This window comes from Phocoena phocoena, chromosome 11 (assembly GCF_963924675.1).
Source record: "Phocoena phocoena chromosome 11, mPhoPho1.1, whole genome shotgun sequence".
Classification (NCBI taxonomy): domain Eukaryota; kingdom Metazoa; phylum Chordata; class Mammalia; order Artiodactyla; family Phocoenidae; genus Phocoena; species Phocoena phocoena.
Genome location: NC_089229.1, coordinates 49,903,801 through 49,926,486, shown reverse-complemented (window position 1 = coordinate 49,926,486; position 22,686 = coordinate 49,903,801). Strand labels below are relative to the sequence as shown.

The 22,686-nt window shown below is 40.1% G+C and overlaps 1 protein-coding gene across 3 annotated transcripts in view; it reads right to left on the bottom strand.

The window, feature by feature from the left end:
• The window catches only part of GRIP1 (glutamate receptor interacting protein 1), a 438,413-nt gene extending 415,964 nt beyond the window's left edge, over positions 1-22,449 (bottom strand). For all 3 annotated transcript variants that reach the window (XM_065888290.1, XM_065888291.1, XM_065888292.1), the window contains exon 1: positions 22,317-22,449. In XM_065888290.1, the coding sequence (XP_065744362.1) occupies positions 22,317-22,449 (133 nt within the window). The remainder of the gene's footprint in view (positions 1-22,316) is intronic.
• Between the last annotated feature and the right edge of the window lie 237 nt (positions 22,450-22,686).

Here is a 22,686-nt window from a genome sequence, read left to right as displayed (position 1 = left end):
TACATGTTCTCATTACTTCTATTGCCTTTCTTCACTAAACCTCCTCTGATATACTCTGATTTATTAGATCGACATTTTGAGGTCACTGAAAAACACTTTTTCAAATTTTCAATATGCGCTTGTACTTCATTATTTTAGTCCAAATAGCCAGTCCGTTAATAAAAATGCATTGGCAAGAACAATTGACTCCATTTTAAGGAAAAGATATCAATAATAAACTGCTTTGAACTGAGGCAATCAATGGTTATTGAATTCTCGACTCCAAACTAATATTTCCAGCTACACAGGTCCTTGAGACTCAAGTTGGCCACTTTGCTTTTAATGAACAGTCAAAATCATGAATTGAAATACGACATTAACAGAATACATTGCCTCAGAAAAATTTTAGCCTCAAGCCATCATAAACTGCTACGTATCTTTCCAGTAGGCCTAAATATTAAGATATACATCAAAGTTGTAGACAAGTCCCTTGGAATCCACTATTCTTGTTGTCTACATTTTGGTGTGAAAAAAGAAAATTGAACATTTATTAAGCTCTAACTATGGGCTAGCCCAGGTGCAGAGGGAATACAAAGATAAAGTATGAAGTAGATGAAGTAGATAAAATATAATTGAAAAATGTAGAGAAGGTAGGGTGAGGAATGATTTTGAGCTTCTTATTTTGGACGAATTTTTACAGGACTGTGCCTTTAAAAGAAAGAAGGAAGGTGGGACAAACGTGTGGGGTGGGAGATAAGGTACAGGTTTCAGTTTAGGAAATGCTGAAATCTGAGGTGATGGAGTATCCAGATGACAGTGTGATCTCATTCATGCCATCTAAACTACAAAGAAGAGGGAGACAGAGATTGCCCAGGAAGAGTTTACAAGAGGGGGGAGAGCAAAAAAGCCAGGAAAAGGGGGAGCAGAAATAGGTGATGACCAACTGCCAAATGCTACAGAAAGATCAACAACATTAAGGAGTTTTAAAGGCTGCTAAATATACATTCAGGAGGTCACTCATGATCTTCGCTGGATCACTTTCAGAGAAGTGGCAGGTGTGGAATGCAGAGGACCCTGAGGCATCCATCAGTCTAATATTAACTGAGCACCTTCTTTGTGCTTTGGGGATGACAAAGTCCAAGCTATATATGTAGAATATTTTGTTGTTGTAAAAGATATTTGGGAGGTGGGGGGAGGTGGGGAAGCAGAGTCAAGAAAACTGAGAAGTAGTCTATGTCTTTGGTTGAGAGTGTGTTTAGGGAGGGGAAGCGCAGGTTGGGGCTTCAGAAGAGAGGTACAGGGCTTCCCTGGTGGCGCAGTGGTTGAGAGTCCTCCTGCCGATGCAGGGGACACGAGTTCGTGCCCCGGTCCGGGAAGATCCCACGTGCCGTGGAGCGGCTGGGCCCGTGAGCCATGGCCGCTGAGCCTGCGCGTCTGGAGCCTGTGCTCCCCAACGGGAGAGCGGGAGAGGCCACAACAGTGAGAGGCCCTAATTGCTTGCGGAAAGGGTAAGAGAGTGGCTAGAGATAAAGAAAGACTGATGACTAGTGTTGAAAGCCCAGCTAAGGCTGGAACTCATCAAGTTGTAATGCAGCCAACCTCCATGGCTGTACAGTCTTTTTCCTCCAACAATGTCAGTGACCTGAGAGCAGGAGTAAAGACCACAGATGGTTTGGTGTCACTAAGACCAAGCACTGTCAGGCACGTGAGGCTGCAGTCCAGGGGACACAGATACTAAAGGGGAACTGGACCCCTAATGAAAGAATGAGAAGTCAGCAACATTCTGACAGGTGGAGGGGACAGGTAGGGACTGAAGGGCCTGGTGAGTTTAACATTCAGGTTTGATGGTGAAGGAGAGGTTGAAAAGGGGGATTTAATGAGATTTATGAAAAGAAGAGGATATAAAAATAGAGAGAAAACGTGATATTATTAAAAGTTACCCAGTGTCTTAACAATTCAAAAGAGCTGATCACCTTAAAAAATGATACACTTCCCTATAATTTTTCACTATATAACTTAAAATTTATACTTTGCTTTTAACATTACATAATTCGAAGTAATATCAGGTCATTTCTGAGGTTTGCTGTTATATTTCAAACTAAGAGATTCCTGTCAAGTTAAAAAAGTATTTTAATTTCTAATGACTTGGGAAACTTGCAACTTAAAGGAAAAACACAATTAAGTAAAAAACAGAAAACTTCCAAGTGAAAAAAAAAAGAATAAGCAGCTAATTATTTGAGACATTTACAAAACCCCAAGGATAATACTTTGATAAAGTCAAGCTCAGGGCTTCCCTGGTGGCGCAGTGGTTGGGGGTCCACCTGCCAATGTGGGGGGCGCAGGTTCGTGCCCCAGTCCGGGAGGATCCCACATGCTGTGGAGCGGCTGGGCCCGTGAGCCATGGCCGCTGGGCCTGCGCGTCCGGAGCCTGTGCTCCACAGCGGGGGAGGTCGCAGTGGTGAGAGGCCTGCGAACCAAAAAAAAAAAAAAGGCAAGCTCAAACTGGATGATATAAATGATGTAACCTGGCACTGAGAGTTCCTTGATCACCATTGTCAAGTATCAGAATATTACCCATTCCTAAAATTTATACCTTATAGTAAATAACTTCACTCTACTTGATTAATATTTCCCATCAGCAAACTTTACAGCTGAGTATTTTATCTGGGTGGGATATGATTCATGTGTGACTTAGTAATAGAGAAAATAAATAAAGAAAACTAGTTCCTATATCATTTTCTAACTCTCATAAATTCCAGGATTTATTTGGAACCCCAAAGAGAACTCTTTGTTTTTATGACAGATTTATACCCATATTCACATTTTTGTTCATACAGATGCACTGGTTTTGGACAGTTTAACTTTTAATAATCTGCATTTTAGGTAGCACAGACACAACATGCATTCATATTCAGATGACCAAACGTGTTCCAGCCCTCCTGCTGTCACTTCTATGTTTCTGTGGGATTATGAACAAGGTTTAGTCAAGGACCCCAGCCTAGATTGGATATGTTTGCTCACTTTGGTGATTGTAAGTTTTCATCTAATCCAAATATGCTGTGAATTATATACATCATTTCCTAACTTTAGATTCAGTGGGGAAGAATACACACACACACACACACACACACACACACACACACCTCACAAAGTTACACCAGAATGTAATACGGCAAATTAACCTGTTCAAAGCACAACTGATTTCAAAATGATTGAATGAACAGGATTGAGGAGAAAATTTACCTTGTTACAAAAACAGTCATAACAGCAGTTGCTTTTGCTGTCTTTTTACCTTTGGAGACTTGGAATTATGTCCAAGATGACCCAGGAGTTCATCAACCTATCAAAAGGGTAGAGGTTCCTATCACAACAGCATCCTCAAACAGCACCACGGGGGACGAAGGCACACAGCATAGCAGTTGGGAGATGGGATGCACTTGGCTCCGCTCTCAGCACACAGTAACTGCTTAATGAATATTCGCTAATAACATCCAACAGCTCAGATAATTAAGCTCATTTGACCCTAGCTTTATGGAAAATAAGGATGATAATATCTGTCTCACAGATAATGTCTTCTTCAATTTGTGAAAATGAATAACTCATGTAAGTGCTTAGTACAGGGCCCAGCATGCACTAACCCCAGAAGACCAAGCCTCAAGAAGTGTGTAACAAGTGTATGTTGAAAAAAAAGAAGGTAAGTCTATAAAATATTATAAAATACAAACATTTCTTTTCCCCTTATATTTTCTTCGCATTTAGATTCTCTTAAAAATTTGTTGTAAGAGCTGTGCTATCTTATGCTACGTGGAGTTATAGAGGGGCAGTATCAGAATTACAGATAGGGCAAATGCAAATTCTTCCCACCAAAGAGTATTATTTTCTAAACTTCCTAATCATTACGGATATATGAATAAGTTACTATAAAATAATACGGTGGGTGTCTGTGGGTGGCTCATGGGAATTAGTCTCCAGATTTTTAAGCAAGAAACATCTACTGATGGCCCAGAATGTGGCAGGCAGCCAGGCACTGTCCTAGGTGCTGGAATATAAAGAGTGGTACTCACAGGAGAGACATACAGACATATACAAAGTGACAGACTAAGTAAGGCATCATTTGTATATACAGGTATCCCCAGATCTAACCCTTGGGATTGGGGGGGGTGGAGACTCACTTGAAGACAATCTTTGACTCAATGGGAAAGGTTTAGAGAAAGATAAGATTAAAAATACACCAAGTTAAGAGACTTAAATACTTAGGTCAGTCCTATTCTTAGCAGACTATGTGCCCCCGAGTTAAATATTTTCTCTCTTTAAGCCTTAAAAAACAATTACTGAGCAAATTCCTATGCTGTTAAGAATATTCATCATATGTAGCATCAGAGAGCCGGATTAGAAGATCCCAATAGTTTTTCTTTGCTCTAAGTTTCCTTTTATGTCTGATCATCTTCCAAATGGTTCTAAATACACCACTACACAAACATTTTGAGGTTTTAAAGAATGAAAGAGGTGCCCGTCCCTGTAAGTCATGAAAACTTGGTATTGGTAGAAAAACTGAGCCATAAACAGTAGTTCTTAGGTGCTTGGAATTCCCCAACTCTACTCCAATAATGAAAGGCCACTGTAAATCCATAAAGTGGAAATTTATAACGAGCAGCTGAGCACCTGCATTTCTCACCATGAATTTTGACAGCTGCTCCCTTAAAAGTGATCATGATTCTAGGCAGGGTGAAACTCACTGAGCAAAGTAAGTTCATATTCATGTCTTCAAAATACTTGAAGAAATTAATTTTTTCCACACGTTAATATTTTTTGCCCATCACAGTTTATAAAAACAATGTTGCAGGGAGACCTTCAAGATGGCGGAGAAGTAAGATGTGGAGATCACCTTCCTCCCCACTGATACATCAAAAATACATCTACATGTGCAACAACTCCTACAGAACACCTACTGAACACTGGCAGAAGACCTCAGACCTCCCAAAAGGCAAGAAACTCCCCACATACCTGGGTAGGGCAAAAGAAAAAAGAAAAAACAGAGACAAAGAATAGGGACGGGACCTGCACCAGTGGGAGGGAGCCGTGAAGGAGAGAAAGTTTCCACACACTGGGAAGCCCCTTCACGGGCAGAGACTGCGGGGGGTGGAGGGGGGAAGCTTTGGAGCCACGGAGGAGAGCGCAGCAACAGGGGTGTGGAGGGTAAAGCGGAGAGATTCCCGCAAGGAGGATCGGTGCCGACCAGCACTCACCAGCCCGAGAGGCTTGTCTGCCCACCCGCCGGGGTGGGCGAGGCTGGGAGCTGAGGCTCCGGCTTCGGTTGGATCGCAGGTAGAGGACTGGGGTTGGCGGCGTGAACACAGCCTGAAGGGGGCTAATGCGCCACGGCTAGCCGGGACGGAATCCAGGAAAAAGTCTAGAGCTGCCGAAGAGGCAAGAGACTTTTTCTTCCCTCTTTGTTTCCTGGTGCGCAACAAGAGGGGATTCAGAGCACTGCCTAAATGAGCTCCAGAGACGGGCACCAGCTGTGGCTATCAGCGCGGACCCCAGAGACAGGCATGAGATGCTAAGGCTGCTGCTGCAGCCACCAAGAAGCCTGTGTGCGAGCACAGGTCACTGTGCACACCTCCCCTCCCGAGAGCCTGTGCAGCCTGCCACTGTCAGGTTCCCGGAATCCAGGGACAACTTCCCCGGGAGAACACACGGCACGCCTCAGGCTGGAGCAACGTCACGCCAGCCTCTGCCGCCGCAGGCTCGCCCAGCACTCCGTGCCCCTCCCTCCCCACCCCCGGCCTGAGTGAGCCAGAGCCCCCAAATCAGCGGCTCCTTTAACCCCGTCCTGTCTGAGCGAAGAACAGACGCCCTCAGGCGACCTACACGCAGAGGCGGGGCCAAATCCAAAGCTGACCCCCGGGAGCTATGAGAACAAAGAAGAGAAAGGGAAATCTCTCCCATCAGCCTCAGGAGCAGCGGATTAAATCTCCACAATCAACTTGATGTACCTGCATCTGTGGAATACCTGAATAGACAACGAATTGAGAAGGTGGACTTTGGGAGCAACAGTAGACTTGGGGTTTGCTTTCTGCATCTAATTTGTTTCTGGTTTTATGTTTATCTTAGTTTAGTATTTAGAGCTTATTATCACTGGTAGATTTGTTTATTCATTTGGTTGTTCTTTTCCTTTTATATATATATATTTTTTCCTTTTTCTCTTTTTGTGAGTGTTTACGTGTATGCTTATTTGTGTGATTTTGTCTGTATAGCTTTCCTTTTACCATTTGTCCTAGGGTTCTGTCTGTCCATTTTCTTTATTTTTTGGTACTGTTTTTAGCACTTGTTATCATTGGTGGATTTGCTTTTGGTTTGGTTGCTCTCTTCTTTCATTCTTTTCTTTTTTTTACTACTTTTTAAATTTTTAATAATTTTATTTATTCTTTTATTTTATTAACATTGTTTATTTTACTATATTTTATTTTTTCTTTCTTTTTTTTTCTTTCTCTCTTTTCTTCTGAGCTGTGTGGCTGACAGGGTCTTGATGCTCCAGCCAGGTGTCAGGCCTGAGCCTCTGAGGTGGGACAGAGCCGAGTTCAGGACATCGTTCCACCACAGACCTCCCAGCTCCACGTAATATCAAATGGCGAAAGCTCTCTCAGCGATCTCCATCTCAATGCTAAGATAGAGCTCCACTCAACAAATATCAAGCTACAGTACTGAACACCCTATGCCAAACAGCTAGCAAGACAGGAACACAACTCAACCCATTAGCAGAGAGGCTGCCTAAAATCATAGTAAGTTCACAGACACCCCAGAACACACCACTGGATGCAGTCCTGCCCACCAGAAAGACAAGATCCAGCTTCATCCACCAGAACACAGGCACCAGTCCCCTCCACCAGGAAGCCTACACAACCCACTGAACTAACCATAGCCACTGGGGGCAGACACCAAAAACAACGGGAACTACGAACCGGCAGCCTTCAAAAAGCAGACCCCAAACACAGTAAGTTAAGCAAAATGAGAAGACAGAGAAATACACATCACATAAAGCAGCAAGGTAAAAACCCACCAGACCAAACAAATGAGGAGGAAACAGGCAGTCTACCTGAAAAAGAATTCAGAGTAATGATAGTAGAGATGATCCCAAATCTTGGAAATAGAATGCAGAAAATACAAGAAACATTTAACAAGGACCTAGACGAACTAAAGAGCAAACAGTGATGAACAACACAATAAATGAAATTAAAAATTCTCTAGAAGGAATCAATAGCAGAATAACTGAGGCAGAAGAACGCATAAGTGACCTGTAAGATAAAACAGTGGAAATAACCACTGCAGAGAAAAATAAGGAAAAAAGAATGAAAAGAATTGAGGGCAGTCTCAGAGACCTCAGGGACAACATTCAACACACCAACATTCAAAGTTTAGGGGTCCCAGAAGAAGAAGAGAAAAAAAATGGACTGAGAAAATATTTGAAGAGATTATAGTTGAAAACTTCCCTAATAAGGGAAAGGAAATAGTCAATCAAGCCCAGGAAGTGCAGAGAGTCCCATACAGGATAAATCCAAGGAGAAAGACACCGACACATATATTAATCAAACTATCAAAAATTAAATACAAAGAAAAAATATTAAAAGCAGCAAGGGAAATGCAACAATTAACATACAAGGGAATCCCCATAAGGTTAACAGCTGACCTTTCAGCAGAAACTCTGCAAGCCAGAAGGGAGTGGCAGGACATATTTAAAGTGATGAAAGGGAAAAACCTAAAACCAAGATTACTCTACCCAGCAAGAATCTCATTCAGATTTGATGGAGAAATTAAAACCTTTACAGACAAGCAAAAGCTAAGAGAATTCAGTACCACCAAACCAGCTTTACAACAAAAGCTAAAGGAACATCTCTAGGCAGGAAACAAAAGAGAAGGAAAAGACCTACAATAATAAACCCAAAACATTTAAGAAAATGGTAATAGGGACATACATATAGATAACTACCTTAAATGTAAATGGATTAAATGCTCCAACCAAAAGACACAGATTGGCTGAATGGATACAAAAACAAGACCCGTATATATGCTGTTTATACAAGACGCCCACTTCAGACCTAGGGACACATACAGACTGAAAGTGAGGGGATGGTAAAAGATATTCCACGCAAATGGAAATCAAAAGAAAATGGAGTAGCAATTCTCATATCAGACAAAATAGACTTTAAAATAAAGACTGTTACAAGAGACAAAGAAGGACACTACATAATGATCAAGGCATCAATACAAGAAGAAGATGTAACAATTGTAAATATTTATGCACCCAGCATAGGAGCACCTCAATACATAAGGCAAATGCTAACGGCCATAAAAGGGGAAATCAACAGTAACACAGTCATACTAGGGGACTTTAACACCCCACTTTCACCAATGGACAGATCATCCAGAATGAAAATAAATAAGGAAACACAAGCTTTAAATGATACATTAAACAAGATGGACTTAATTGATATTTATAGGACATTCCATCCAAAAACAACAGAATATACTTTCTTCTCAAGTGCTCATGGAACATTCTCCAGGACAGATCATATCCTGGGTCACAAATCAAGCCCTGGTAAATTTTTAAAAACTGAAATCACACCAAGTGTATTTTGCGACCACAAGGCTATGAGACTAGATATCAATTACAGGAAAAAAAATCTGTAAAAAATACAAACACATGGAGGCGAAACAATACACTACTAAATAACCAAGAGATCACTGAAGAAATCAGAGGAAATCAAAAAATACCTAGAAACAAATGACAATGAAACCACAATGACCCAAAACCTATGGGATGCAGCAACAGCAGTTCTAAGAGGGAAGTTTAGAGCAATACAATCCTACCTCAAGAAACAAGAAACAGCTCAAATAAACAACCTAACCTTACACCTAAAGCAATTAGAAAAAGGAGAACAAAAATCCCCAAGGTTAGCAGAAGGATAGAAATCATAAAGATCAGATCAGAAATAAATGAAAAAGAAATGAGAGCAAAGATCAATAAAACTAAAAGCTGGTTCTTTGAGAAGATAAAGAAAATTGATAAACCATTAGCCAGACTCATCAAGACAAAAAGGGAGAAGAGTCAAATCAACAGAATTGGAAATGAATATGGAGAAGTAACAACTGACACTGCAGAAATACAAAGGATCATGAGAGATTACTACAAGTAACTATATGCCAATAAAATGGACAACCTGGAAGAAATGGACAAATTCTTAGAAAAGCACAACCTTCTGAGACTGAACCAGGAAGAAATAGAAAATATAAACAGACCAATCACAAGCACTGAAATTGAGACTGTGATTAAAAATCTTCCAACAAACAAAAGCCCAGGACCAGATGGCTTCACAGGTGAATTCTATCAAACATTTAGAGAAGAGCTAACACCTATCCTTCTCAAACTCTTCCAAAATATAGCAGAGGGAGGAACACTCCCAACCTTATTCTACGAGGCCACCGTCACCCTGATACCAAAACCAGACAAAGATGTGACTAAGAAAGAAAGCAAGAGGCCAGTATCACTGATGAACATAGATGCAAAAATCCTCAACAAAATACTAGCAACCAGAATCCAACAGCATATTAAAAGGATCATACACCATGATCAATTGGCGTTTATCCCAGGAATGCAAGGATTCTTCAATATATGCAAATCAATCAATGTGATAAACCATATTAACAAATTGAAGGAGAAAAACCATATGATCACCTCAATAGATGCAGAGAAAGCTTTTGACAAAATTAAACATCCATTTATGATAAAAACCCTCCAGGGCTTCCCTGCTGGTGCAGTGGTTGAGAGTCCACCTGCCAATGCAGGGGACACGGGTTTGTGCCCTAGTCCGGGAGGATCCCACATGCCACGGGGCGGCTGGGCCCGTGAGCCATGGCCGCTGAGCCTGCGCGTCCAGAGCCTGTGCTCCGCGACGGGAGAGGGCACAGCAGTGAGAGGCCCTCGTACCGCAAAAAAAAAAAAAAAAAAAAAAAAAAAAAAAAAAAAAAAAGTAGGCATAGAGGGAACTTACCTCAACATAATAAAGGCCATATATGACAAACCCACAGCCAACATCATTCTCAATGGTGAAAAACTGAAAACATTTCCACTAAGAAGACAAGGTTGCCCACCCTTCCCACTATTATTCAACATAGTTTTGGAAGTTTTAGCCACAGCAATCAGAGAAGAAAAAGAAATAAGAGGAATCCAAATCAGAAAAGAAGAAGTAAAACTGTCACTGTTTTCAGATGACATGATACTATACAGTGAGAAGCCTAAAGATGCTACCAGAAAACTACTAGAGCTAATCAATGAAGTTGGTAAAGTTGCAGGATACAAAATTAATGCACAGAAATCTCTTGCATTCCTATACACTAGTGATGAAAAATCTGAAAGAGAGGTTAAGGAAACACTCCAAGTTACCATTGCCACAAAGAGTAAAATACCTAGGGATAAACCTACCTAAGGAGACATAAGACCTGTATGTAGAAAACTATAAGGAAATGATGAAAGAAATTAAAGATGATACAAACAGATTGAGAGATATACCATGTTCTTGGATTGGAAAGGGAGGGGGAGGGGTAAGCTGGAACAAAGTGAGCGAGTGGCACTGACATATATACACTACCAAATGTAAAACAGATACCTAGTGGGAAGCAGCTGCATAGCACAGGGAGATCAGCTTGGTGCTTTGTGTCCACCTAGAGGGGTGGGATAGGGAGGGTGGGAGGGGGACGCAAGAGGGAGGGGATATGGGGATATATGTCTACATATAGCTGATTCACTTTGTTATAAAACAGAAACTAACAGCATTGTAAAGCAATTATACTCCTATAAAGATGTTAAAAAAAAATGTTAGCCACAACTGTGACTGCAAAACTCTCCACTGTGCTATTTGTTAACCTACATTCAATTTTTAGAATCAGCAAGATGCCACTGTTGGCTTCACGTTCTATACTGGTTACTTGTGACATTTAACCAGTGCATATGACATGTGCCTAGTTTTATCTCAAAAATGGGGCTTCACAAATCAAATATTTTCCACACCTGCAAACTGATGATTCACATACCACCACCAGCAGAAGAGCATCATGAAAACATGTGACCAGCTCTGCAGTGATCAGAAGCACCTCTTTTCAAAAAGCGCTCATCACAGCATCAAAATCAGGCATAAGTTTTAAGTTTGCTGGTTTGACACATCTCCAGAAAAGCAATTCAGACAATCGCCAGAAAACAGCAAGATATTTTAAATCTTACACTGAAATTATTTCTAAATATAAAAAAATACAAATAGTAACTGATCTGGAAAACAACAATATTCCAAGAAGCAATATAAAATTCCCTGGCTGTCTACTGCTAGTAAAATAATAAACAACAGAAATGTAAAGGGTCCAATTCTCCACAAAGCACAGAGACTGGCAATGCTATGGGCTGTAACGCAAAGACCGTGTACAACTCTGCTCACTCTGTGGAAAAAAATTCTTTGACATATAATCTTTCCTATAAAATGCACAAGCCATTAAGTATCTATACCGTGGTGATTTTCAAAGACCAGGGAGAAGTGGGATATGTTTTTGAACAAGAAACTATAAAACAAGCATACATTTTAGTATCCTCTGATTACATGGCAAGTACACTTTTAGGTTAAGAAATGTGCTCAACGGATGTTTAGAATCAAGTGACACTAATCTAAAGGTAAAGCAAACTATTTTCTCATTCCTCCAAAACACTGCTGCCACTTTAGACATCCCTTAGCTTGGCAGAAGTCTTCTAACAGAAGACTCCTATACATGAAAGGCAACTGCAGCCCTACCTTTTCCAACAAAATTAAGGTTTTCTCCACTAACTACCCCTCCTTTGGCCACAGCCATACTTTACCTGTTAGTGAAATATTGCAAAGGCCTTCAAGGGTCAGGCGTAGCTTGAAATCTAGGGAAAAATGCATTCGCAATTCCAAACAACTGATTTTACAAATGAAGGCTAAGGAAACAGCTCATTCAGAAGATGTCACTGCAAGCGCTGTATGAAAATGAATAAACACATTTCTAATACTGGAGGGTTTTATGCTCTGGCTCCTATGCAGATTATCACAAGGTGGCTCTGTCTCTTCAGCCCAAACATCTAGTTCTCAAAGAGAGATCACCTTAGCTAAGACACGCACCCCCTTTACTACCTCTAAAACTCTAGCCTGTAAAACTGTGATTTTCTCCACTGTACCCAACACACTTTCTTTATTTTCTGTTCCCCTGTTAGATTTCTGGTTCCAGTAAAGCAAGGACCTTCTCTGTCTTCTGTACCACCCAATCCCTGGCACCTAGAATGACGCCTGGCATGTGAAGAATCTCATCAAGTATTTGCTGAATGAATAAAAATGATGGGGTGCTTACCATAAACTGTCTTCCTATTCTTGGTAAGGTAGGGAAGTAAAGGAGAAAATTCAAGCATTATACTCTACCTTAAATATTATGTAATTTAAATAAATAAATTTAAAATGACTTAATTATGATAATCTGTTTAGCCGTAATATTTTGGACTCAGTTCAGGCAGTTTCTAGAACAGAGATCTGCAAAGGTATATTAGTATATTAAGTAATACACTTCAAAGGTATATTAGTGTGTTAACTGAAGTCCAACTCAATTTCTACAAAACTATAGTCCTAAGTGCTGATATTTAGTTCAAATCTACTGACCCAAAGGGCTCAGTTCTATGGTTCAATGTTTCAGAAAAGCTTCTTGGCTCTAAGCTTATGTAACAGTTGATGAGATATCGGAGTGGAATTCTAACACTTCAAATAAAAAAGGCACATAATCAATTCTGTTATATATTCTAAAATACCACTGGGAGTGTTTCCCTCTGGCCTCATGGTGAATCATTCTGTATTCCATATTTGATTTGCTTGTTTTCTGAGTTGGGACTTAACAAACACTTCTTGATTGAGCTAATGCCTAGGACATTCCATAGTGGAAAATAAACTCTGATTGCTCATTTGGGAGCTGCTAAAACAAAAACAAAAACCTTACATATATTCATTTGAGTGCCTACCACTCTATCTTTTTAAAAATCGATTTAATGATTTCTAAGTAACTTTACAGAACTGTGCAACCATTATCACAGTCTAATTTTTAAAACATTTCTATCACCCCATCAGGAAACCTTGTGCCCGTCTGCATCAGTACATGGTCTTTTGAGTCTAGCTTTTTCATTTAGCATGTTTTGAGGTTCTTCCATGTTGCAGCACATACTAGCCCCCCCCTTTCTAAACTCATTTAGAAGTTGCTTTCTCTCCAGGACACCACAACCTAATAAAAATCCAACTTTTGAATCCTAACACCTATTTTGAGTTGCATTTCCCTTTGCATAATCAACTTGCAATTAATCTTTTATATCAGCATTATAAGAAATTAATCAAATGGGCAATCCATTCAGTACTCATTACGAATTCCCTCATTAAGGTATCCACAGCATTGCTTCCTCTATCTGTTGACACTCTCTCTTACATCATTAGAATTGTATGTTTAACCAATTTTCCTCATTTGGTCCCAAGAATAGTCAGCATAAGACAGAGTCAAAAGACCACTCTTTCTTACCAAGGTCATCTAGTCCCACGATTCATCCATCAAATGTATATACACATCTTGCAAATCTCTTGGATCCTACCCACTTTCCACAATTCCAACTTCCATATTTCAAGCTGCCTCCTTCCAGTTCTCCTTGGACATCTTCCTGGCAACACAGTGTGTCGAATATACTTTTTTCTGTTCATACCTATGTTTTCCCACAACTGCCGTATCTGCCCTTTGATTTACGTCTCTACCTCTAATCCCTTTTATACACTAATACCATACTAATCTCCCTAAAGTACAGCTCTTTGCTGGCTCTACCTCTACTTGAAAACCTACAACAGTGCCCCAGTGCCTGCACGATGAATGTAAGCTCCTTAGCCTGCCATGCATAACTATCCATTGTGCTTTACTTAATGCCTTTATGAATAAGGCTTTCTTCTATTAACATTTACTAAGTGCTCACTATGTGTCAAGCACTTAGGGCTGTATTATGTCATTCAATTCACCATAACCCACACTAAGAGATGAGTCGTTATTGACCCCATTTCACAGATGAGGAAACTGAGGCACAGACAGATTTACTTGCCAAGTTCACTTATCAATGATTCCAACTCAGGTAGTCTCACCCAGGTCCCACATCCTTAACCAGCAGGACACAGCCTGCCTGGACAAATAGGTATTGCCTTAGGGTTAAGAAAGGGTGTTGTTTTTGACCTCACAAATATCTATATAAGTCCCGTGTGTGAGTTGGGCGTTGTGCACTCTCTCTCTCTCTCATGCACACAAATGCACACGCACACACGCACGCGCACGTACACACACACGCGTGTCCTCTCGGGAGACTCACTGTCCTGTACTTGGTATTCTACAGCACCTAGTTTTAGGGCATATACTGATGAGAAAGAATTGTCTTGTGTGTATCCAAACCCTCTTTTATACATCTATAGATACTGGCAGCAGAACTCCAGTGAGATGTGGATAGGGAAGTTGTGTGGCCCCCTCTCAAACAAGATTTAACTCTGAACAGAAAGTGAGGGCAGAGAATGTTAAATGCACAGCAGTATGTTGCTAGGTGAAGTCATGTCTTCTGCTCAGATCTGTCTACTGGCCATCTCCCTCCTCCAGCTGCTTTGGCTGCGTGATGCCCTGAGAGACACAGCTCTAAATACTGTATCTAGATCTGTCAATGGAGGTCTAGATGGAGACCTCTGTCAATGGAGACCTGTCAATGGAAACCTGTCAATGGAGACCTCTCTGAGGTCTCTGGTCCTCTGCACTGGGATGGAGTACCCTCACTTTACAAATAAGAAACTGAAGAAGCATAAAGATCCACATGATTCCTCTAAAGTCACAGAGTTCCTTAATCCCATTAAGAAAATTACTCTTTTGGAGGGTAGGAAGTTTAATTGAAAGAATCTAGTTTCTACCTCTGGCACTTATCTCTATCGATGAGAATACCAAACAATAATATTTTCCAAATTTAAAAAACTACCGGGCTTCCCTGGTGGCGCAGTGGTTGAGAGTTCGCCTGCCAATGCAGGGGACACGGGTTCGTGCCCCGGTCCGGGAGGATTCCCACATGCCGCGGAGCGGCTGGGCCCGTGAGCCATGGCCGCTGAGCCTGCGCGTCCGGAGCCTGTGCTCCACAACGAGAGAGGCCCGTGTACCACAAAAAAAAAAAAAAAAAAAACTACCCACACGATCAAATTAGAAACGACCTGATCTGAGTTCCAGTTTTGGTTCTGGTCCTTTCTAGCTATGTGAAATTCAATGTGGGCAGCCCTAGAGACCCCAACGTCTGGACTGGTGACTACAAAGCTGTGAGGGGGGGACTTCCCCGGTGGCACAGAGGTTAAGACTCCACACGCCCAATGCAGAGGGCCCGGGTTCGATCCTTGGTCAGGGAACTACATCCCACATGCTGCAGCTAAGAGTTTGCATGCCACAACTAAAAAGATCCCACATGCCACAATGAAGATCCCACAGTCTGTAACTAAGGAGCCCGCCTGCCACAACTAAGACCCGGCATCAATCAATCAATCAATAAAATATTAAAAAAAAAAAAAGCTAACCTTTAAAAAAAAAAAAACTGTGAGAGGTCTCTTGATCTTTTATTCTCATCTCTTTTACATATTGACTTGATTCTCTCCTTTTCCAGACTGTTTTTTTCCATGTGATAAAGGGCACTGAGTTTAATTTGCAAGCTCCCAGAGGAGCGCTCTCATTGACACAGCTTGGTTTATGTGTCCATTGCCAGACCAATCACCATAGCCGAGGCAATGGTATAATTTAATTATGTCGGTTTTGATTAATCAATAATGACCAAATTGGAATAGAAACAGGAATATTTTAAATATGAGAATTGTTCCTCCCAGGGGGAAAAAAGATTTTCAAGGCAGACAAATAGATGTCCACTACATCATGCAAACACAAAGCACAGTATGTATTTCTCATTAAATAAATGGGAGATTTGGTGACCTTTAAGAAATTTTAAAAAGAAAAATTACCAAATGGATGTAGGTACAATGCAGAGCTCTTCTGGGTTTGTGTAGTTAAAACAAAAATAGCATTGAAGGAATTACTCACCTCCACATACCATATGTTATGTCGGTAAAAGAATAATGTGAAGAGAGGGGAGGCGTGAAATCTTAATGCACATTAAATATAACAGAGTCTATGTTTATCTGGGTCAAGATAAAATTTTGAGCTTATTACTGTATTTGTTGGAATATGCAAACAACTTAACATAAAATTTAGAGTTTGTTTAAAAGAGACTTAGGCTTATTCAATGACTTGTGTGGTCTGGAAATGAATGTGTTCATACTGGAAGGATATAAATAAAAGCTGGAGGTCCATATAGCATGGATGCTGAGAAAGAACTTCCTATATGAAACAGCAGGGTTCCCTAACTGAACTCCAAGGATCCTCCTAATTCTAATATTCCTGATAGACTTATGCCACTTTAAGTCTCTTGAAGGGATATTCATTGGCAGAAGTGGCTGTATATGCAAACCACAGAGCAAATGGGAGGTGATACAAAAAATATTGTTGGCTGGTTTTTGAGTCAGTGACAATCACTGTTACTAGCATCATCTATAAATAAGACACCAAGTTAATTTCACCTTCAATATTATATTAGGAGTTAGTTTTTGTTCAAGAGTTTAGTTTAAGATAAGAGGACCCACTGCTCAAAAGAATAAAGCCACCAACAAGGGAAATTAAAATTCTAATTCATTTGTAGATGGATCCGAGCCCTTAAATATCGGAAGTCATCGGAGAACTAAAAGATGAGTGTGGAATAAAGGATGGAGGACCAGACTCTATCAGGTCCGCCTTGAGGATCAGTGGGGGCTTGCATCAGCCACTTACCTTGTTTGTATCCTACTTTATTCATCTAAAAAAAGACTCAGATTGGACAAACGGACTCTAAGGTCCCTTTCAACTTTAATATTCCTTTACACTATTCCATGTGGGAAAAAAGTACAGTTTGAGATAATGAAATTGATGACACAAAACACCCAGGCAAATGTAACATGGTAGCCAATCAATTTTCAACCAAACCATTATACTAGAGATGGAAAGCAATTCTTAGGAAAGAAAAATAAGCCGTGTAGTCATAAAACAAGCAAGTTTGCCCTATTTCTATATAACCGATGTCTCTCATTTGGGATTCTGTGAATCAAACTAAGTACAGCTAAGGTTTGAATCATTCAGTATCTCACATCCAAGACCTGCCACTTCGATGATCACTGTTTTTAACATAGAAATAAATGGCTTTTATGCTTGGAAACCTCAGATAGGTAAGGATGACCTATGAAATGTGCTGCCTTCTCTTCTTGCCTTCCTCCCTTCCTCTCCCTCACTCCCCCACCCTGTGATGGCTGTGTTCAGCTTTTGCACACAGAGGAGCAGGGACCAGCCATCTTTCCAAAGTGTAGGTGAAAGTTCTCACTCTCTCCTTATGGCACGCTTATGAAGAGACATAATCCCAATTTGATGTCAATTCCAGGAAGCAGAGAGGATGTGGTTACATGAATTTACAAACAAACAAACTTGTAAAGGAAACTAGTGAGAAGAAATTACTTGAACTAATTACCCACAACAATTCCTAAAAATTCTCAAACTGAAAACACCCACTACCAAAATTGTTTTTCCTCTAAGAACAGTGTAGGACATCTTTCAATGAAATAAAAGAAAGTGAGCAGCCCTCTTAAAATGCATTTTGAACATCTCAGGCAATTTAAAGCCTGAATTGGCTAACTAGGGACTTTAGATGCAGACATTGTTTAATAAAGTAACTTAGCTAACAATGATTGTATGCACACACATCACCATTGTTGCTCAATACCTATTAGAATAGGCAAAGAACAACAAAAGAACAAAAAAAAATTGTAAATACAAATGGCCTATTTTCAAAAGACCTAAACCATATTCCTGTTCCCCCCTTTCTCTGGTTTTCCTGAAAGGACCTCAGTGGGAAAGGTGAATGGGTCGCTGAGGACTGCCCTGAGTAGCTTCACCACACAGCTCACACCTGCCTAAGTGAGTCAGGATGAAAGCAGAAAAGAGTGGCTACCTTGGAGGAACTCCATGCCTAATTCAAAGCCATTACACATGTGCAAAAAGGTGCCAGGGCCATAAGTGAAAGTGGTTCACATACTTTCACATTAGTAAGAGATAAACAAACTCCTCCTTTTCAAGTCATTCAATAACCATACCCTGCCTGGACTCAGGCAGGTCAGGATTTCTATCATGGATACGAACAGAGCTAAGAGAATACTTATAAAATGCACATTATCTGTCTTAGAACTTGAATATTATCCTATGTGATTAAATAAAAATATACACTGAAAACAGGATCAGAGGGCTTCCCTGGTGGCGCAGTGGTTTAGAGTCCGCCTGCCGATGCAGGGGACACGGGTTCGTGCCCCGGTGTGGGAGGATCCCGCATGCCGCGGAGCGGGTGGGCCCGTGAGCCATGGCTGCTGAGCCTGCGCGTCCGGAGCCTGTGCTCCGCAACGGGAGAGGCCACAACAGTGAGAGGCCCGCGTACCGCAAAAAAAAAAAAAAAAAAAAATCAGGATCAGAGGATTTAATTTTTTATGAACAGACTAATCAAAGTATGATCTGCCAGTCTTTAAAAAGGCATTTTTAGGGCTTCCCTGGTGGCGCAGTGGTTGAGAGTCCGCCTGCCGATGCAGGGGACACGGGTTCGTGCCCCGGTCCGGGAAGATCCCACATGCCGTGGAACGGCTGGGCCCGTGAGCCATGTCCGCTGAGCCTGCACGTCCGGAGCCTGTGCTCCGCAAGGGGAAAGGCCACAGCACTGAGAGGCCCGCGTACCAAAAAAAAAAAAAAAAAAAAAAAAAAAAGGCATTTTTATAACCCAGTATTTAAGGAACAACAAATAAAAGCAACAAATACCATAAAACTGAATTTCAGTACCCTTTTTTTTTTTAGCTTTTTGTTGCAGTAAGGTTTATAAATCAGTTCTGTAATCAGTGCCAGGTTTTCTTAAGTAAAAATACCAAATGAATCATCCATGTGAGAATTTCAGAGTAAATGGTGATTTGGGGCAGATAAGATTACATAAAAGATGAGGTATAGGACTTAGCAACATGTTCAGAATTTCATAGGTTTATAAACATTCTCCAAAACTCCTGCATATTCAATGATAGATTACTAACTTAAAGGAACAGGAATGGTCCTACCAATGATTCCTGCCAGAAAAACCAATTCCCCATAACACAGGTGAATTTTTTAGTTTAAATCCCGGTTAAATTCCTTCAGCCAATACCTTTACCTGAATTGCTTTAGAAAGTAAAACAAAGTTTAAAATCATAGAGTCTTAGAACTTGAAAAATCTGAAGAAACAAATATCCCTCCTATCACATTTTAGGACACAAAACCCCAGAAAAGTGTGGTGATTTTCCCAAAACAATTGTTTAGTTTATTTAAACCCTAACTCTAGAATTATGAAAGGATAGATGAATGACGAAAGGAGATTTAAAAAAACCAAAGACAGTCATCCCATGCACAGTGACATTCATTAAGTCAACATAAAATCAGGGAAGATTTAAAATCAGTCTATCACCATGATCACTGCTCAAAGTCAGTTTTGATGGAGTTACAGAAAAATTATCCATTTTTAGGATAACTTCTCTTTCATACTATCAGACCCTACTGATATTTTCATTCAGGTTTTGGCACTTCATGAAATTATAAGCTGCGCTGTATTTCAGATGAAGAAAAGATGGTAAAATTTGAAACCAGAACCCTTACAATAGAAGAGACGTTATCTAGGATAAAATTAAACAACAGCAAACACTCGAGAATGTACTAAAGGAGGGGCAGACTTATTGGGGACCTTTCTGGGAAGGTCTTTCTAAGCTCAGTCGTTCATTATTATAGGTATAACGTCCTTGTGGTAATCTGAACCATCAGATAAATGGACAAAACAGAGAGGTAAGTTTCTTTCAAGAAAGGAACACCACAGGGAGAAAAATAATAATGACACTTCTGGTTTATCAATAGCACCATTAACTAAGATGTGAATGTCATCGGTAAATTTCACCGAGTTTTGAGTCTCAGTGTAATCTTTCTAAGCCATCTAGGGAAATGCAGGGCATAAAACTTCCAAATCATGCCAAAGACTAATTAGAATAGATACCTTGTATATGTAATTAAATTCAACCATGTTAACTCTTTGAGGATTGGTCATCTTAAGGATGAGTCTCACCCTTACTATTTTTCAGCTGTAAAATACAGCTATTTTACACCTGTAAATTATAAGGGGATGTCTCTCCTACCCCATTCAGACAGGACCTGAAACGGAAGCCAAAAGATGCACTGGGAGGTCATTATGTTGTATGACGTGGCTTCTTTAAAAGCCCTGGCAATTTGACATTTGATGAAATGTCAAATCCCAAGTGTCAGAGCCCATTGTGACACCTTCTGTTTATTATGTAGCAGTTTGAAGTTGGAGATTCGATATGCATCTAACTCCAAAAGTTATATGTTACATAACGGGTACTTTCTGATAAATCATCGGGGAAAACATGTCCATTCTGCATCTAAAGCAAATGACTTTTGATGTTCAGTATCTTATCCTTAGCATGATCTTGACAAATCAGATAAAACATGATTCTCTTTAAGTTACTGCATTTAATGTATGAAGACTACTGTCTTTGATATGTAATTCTCCTAACCCTAGTTTAGGGCTACTTCTTAGATATCTCCATAAATATTTCTCCTTGTGGGCACATTTTGTCAACTTATAAAGTACTTTTGTTGTTTTTAAATTCTTACCAAAACTAGTAGGATGCTGGAATTTGAGATTGTTTGCTTCTATCTGCACAAACACATCCAATACAAACCCAAGAAGGTGTGAATTTGACTCAGTATATATTGGTTGTAAGAAATATGTACAAGGAACACCAAAGTAACTAAAAGTTCCTAAGCTCCTTTTTTCTTTTCAGTCTCCAAGTTTTCAGAATTATGCATGCAAACTGACAGTATTTTTTGATGTGACACAAATCTTAATTAAATTCAATGGAAACTAAGTTCAGGAAACACAGATCGTCACTACAATAGAACAGATTACTCATGTGAAAGCATGATTCATGTAAAAGCATGATGAAAGAGAAACATCTCTAAAGCTCAGGAATTACTCTGTAAAAGCAACACAGCCATATTATTCAAGCAAATGTCAAAGAATTATAATCTTTCATTATTTTGTTATTGCCACCACGTGAATTTTCAACCCTCAACTTTCATCAATCGCAACAGAATTTCTGGCATTTAGAACTAATTCTCATGGATTCCAATACCACGGAAATGGAATCTAAATTATTTATCAGTCTACACTCACAAGTTGTAAATGGTACATATTCATGGTTAAACATCAAAAGACCAGGATATATTAGTTTATAAAGATCCTTATTCAAGAAGATAAAAATAATTTTGTAAATGTGGAGCATGCATAACTGCCAGTATCCTCCATTTAGGACACCTCATAAACTATGCAGCTGCTTTCTCTCTGCACCCTTGGGTGTTTCTAGGCATTTTAAATCTATTAGGACAAGTCTAAACCTCACCAGGAACTTAAAGCAATGATAAGCACAAGAAAAATTCTAGTTCTCTGCTATTTAGAAGCTCATTTACAAATATCTTAATATAGATATATTCTTTTTTTCTTAAGGTATCACTGCTTCTAGTTGACATATAAGAGTTCCCTTAACTTAGTAATAAAATTATGAACATGCATTAGAGAAAAGCATTTGAACTTCCTTGTACAAACACCTCGGATTAATCATAGATAACTGTCTAGAAGTCTGCATAAGGAACAGTAATTATCAGCATCAACTTGAACAATTATTTCTTCCAAATAAACTACTCTCCTAATCAAAAAGAAAAAACAGTTATCTAAGAGCAACAATTAAAACCGAATGTATTCTAACCACCTACTACATGGGCTTGCAAGATACTTTTTTGAGTGGCTCATTAAAATGCTAACATAATCAATTAATTGCACTGAAAACATTAACCATGTGTATAGATCTGGACAGTTTATACTGTCTAGATGCTATCTGATAGCTATTCTTGCAACAAATCAAGCAAAATGTAGCACTTCAGTACTTACAGACAGCTCCCAGAGAACACCATCTGGAAAACCTTTTGCATTTAAGATTAAAGCTCCACACAAGGTTTATTGTTAGCCCCAGCATGCGAGAAGGAGGGTGGAGGGTAGCGCTTACTTCGAAAATGCTCTGAGGCGTAATAATAGACATCCTCATAGCCCTCGTGGTAATCCTCTTCTGGTCGGTACTTTTTTCCCTTTCTTCTCCTAGATCTTCTTATCTGCTTGACAAAACCCAGGAAGCGGTCCATCTCTCCCTCACCACACAGCCTGGCTCAGCCAGCACCAGAGTGTACCACCAGCCCAGCTGCCTGGGGAGCCAGCGGAGCATGAATGAAACCCTGGGCTGGGGGACGCGCTACCCTTCCATCTGCCTCCGTGCTACCACCAACGCAGAGATTTTAGCCAGGGGAGAGGAAAAAATAACGATTAGGTTTACAAGATTTCTTACTTTGCTCGGTAAAATGTCAAGTGTTCAATTTAGAAAG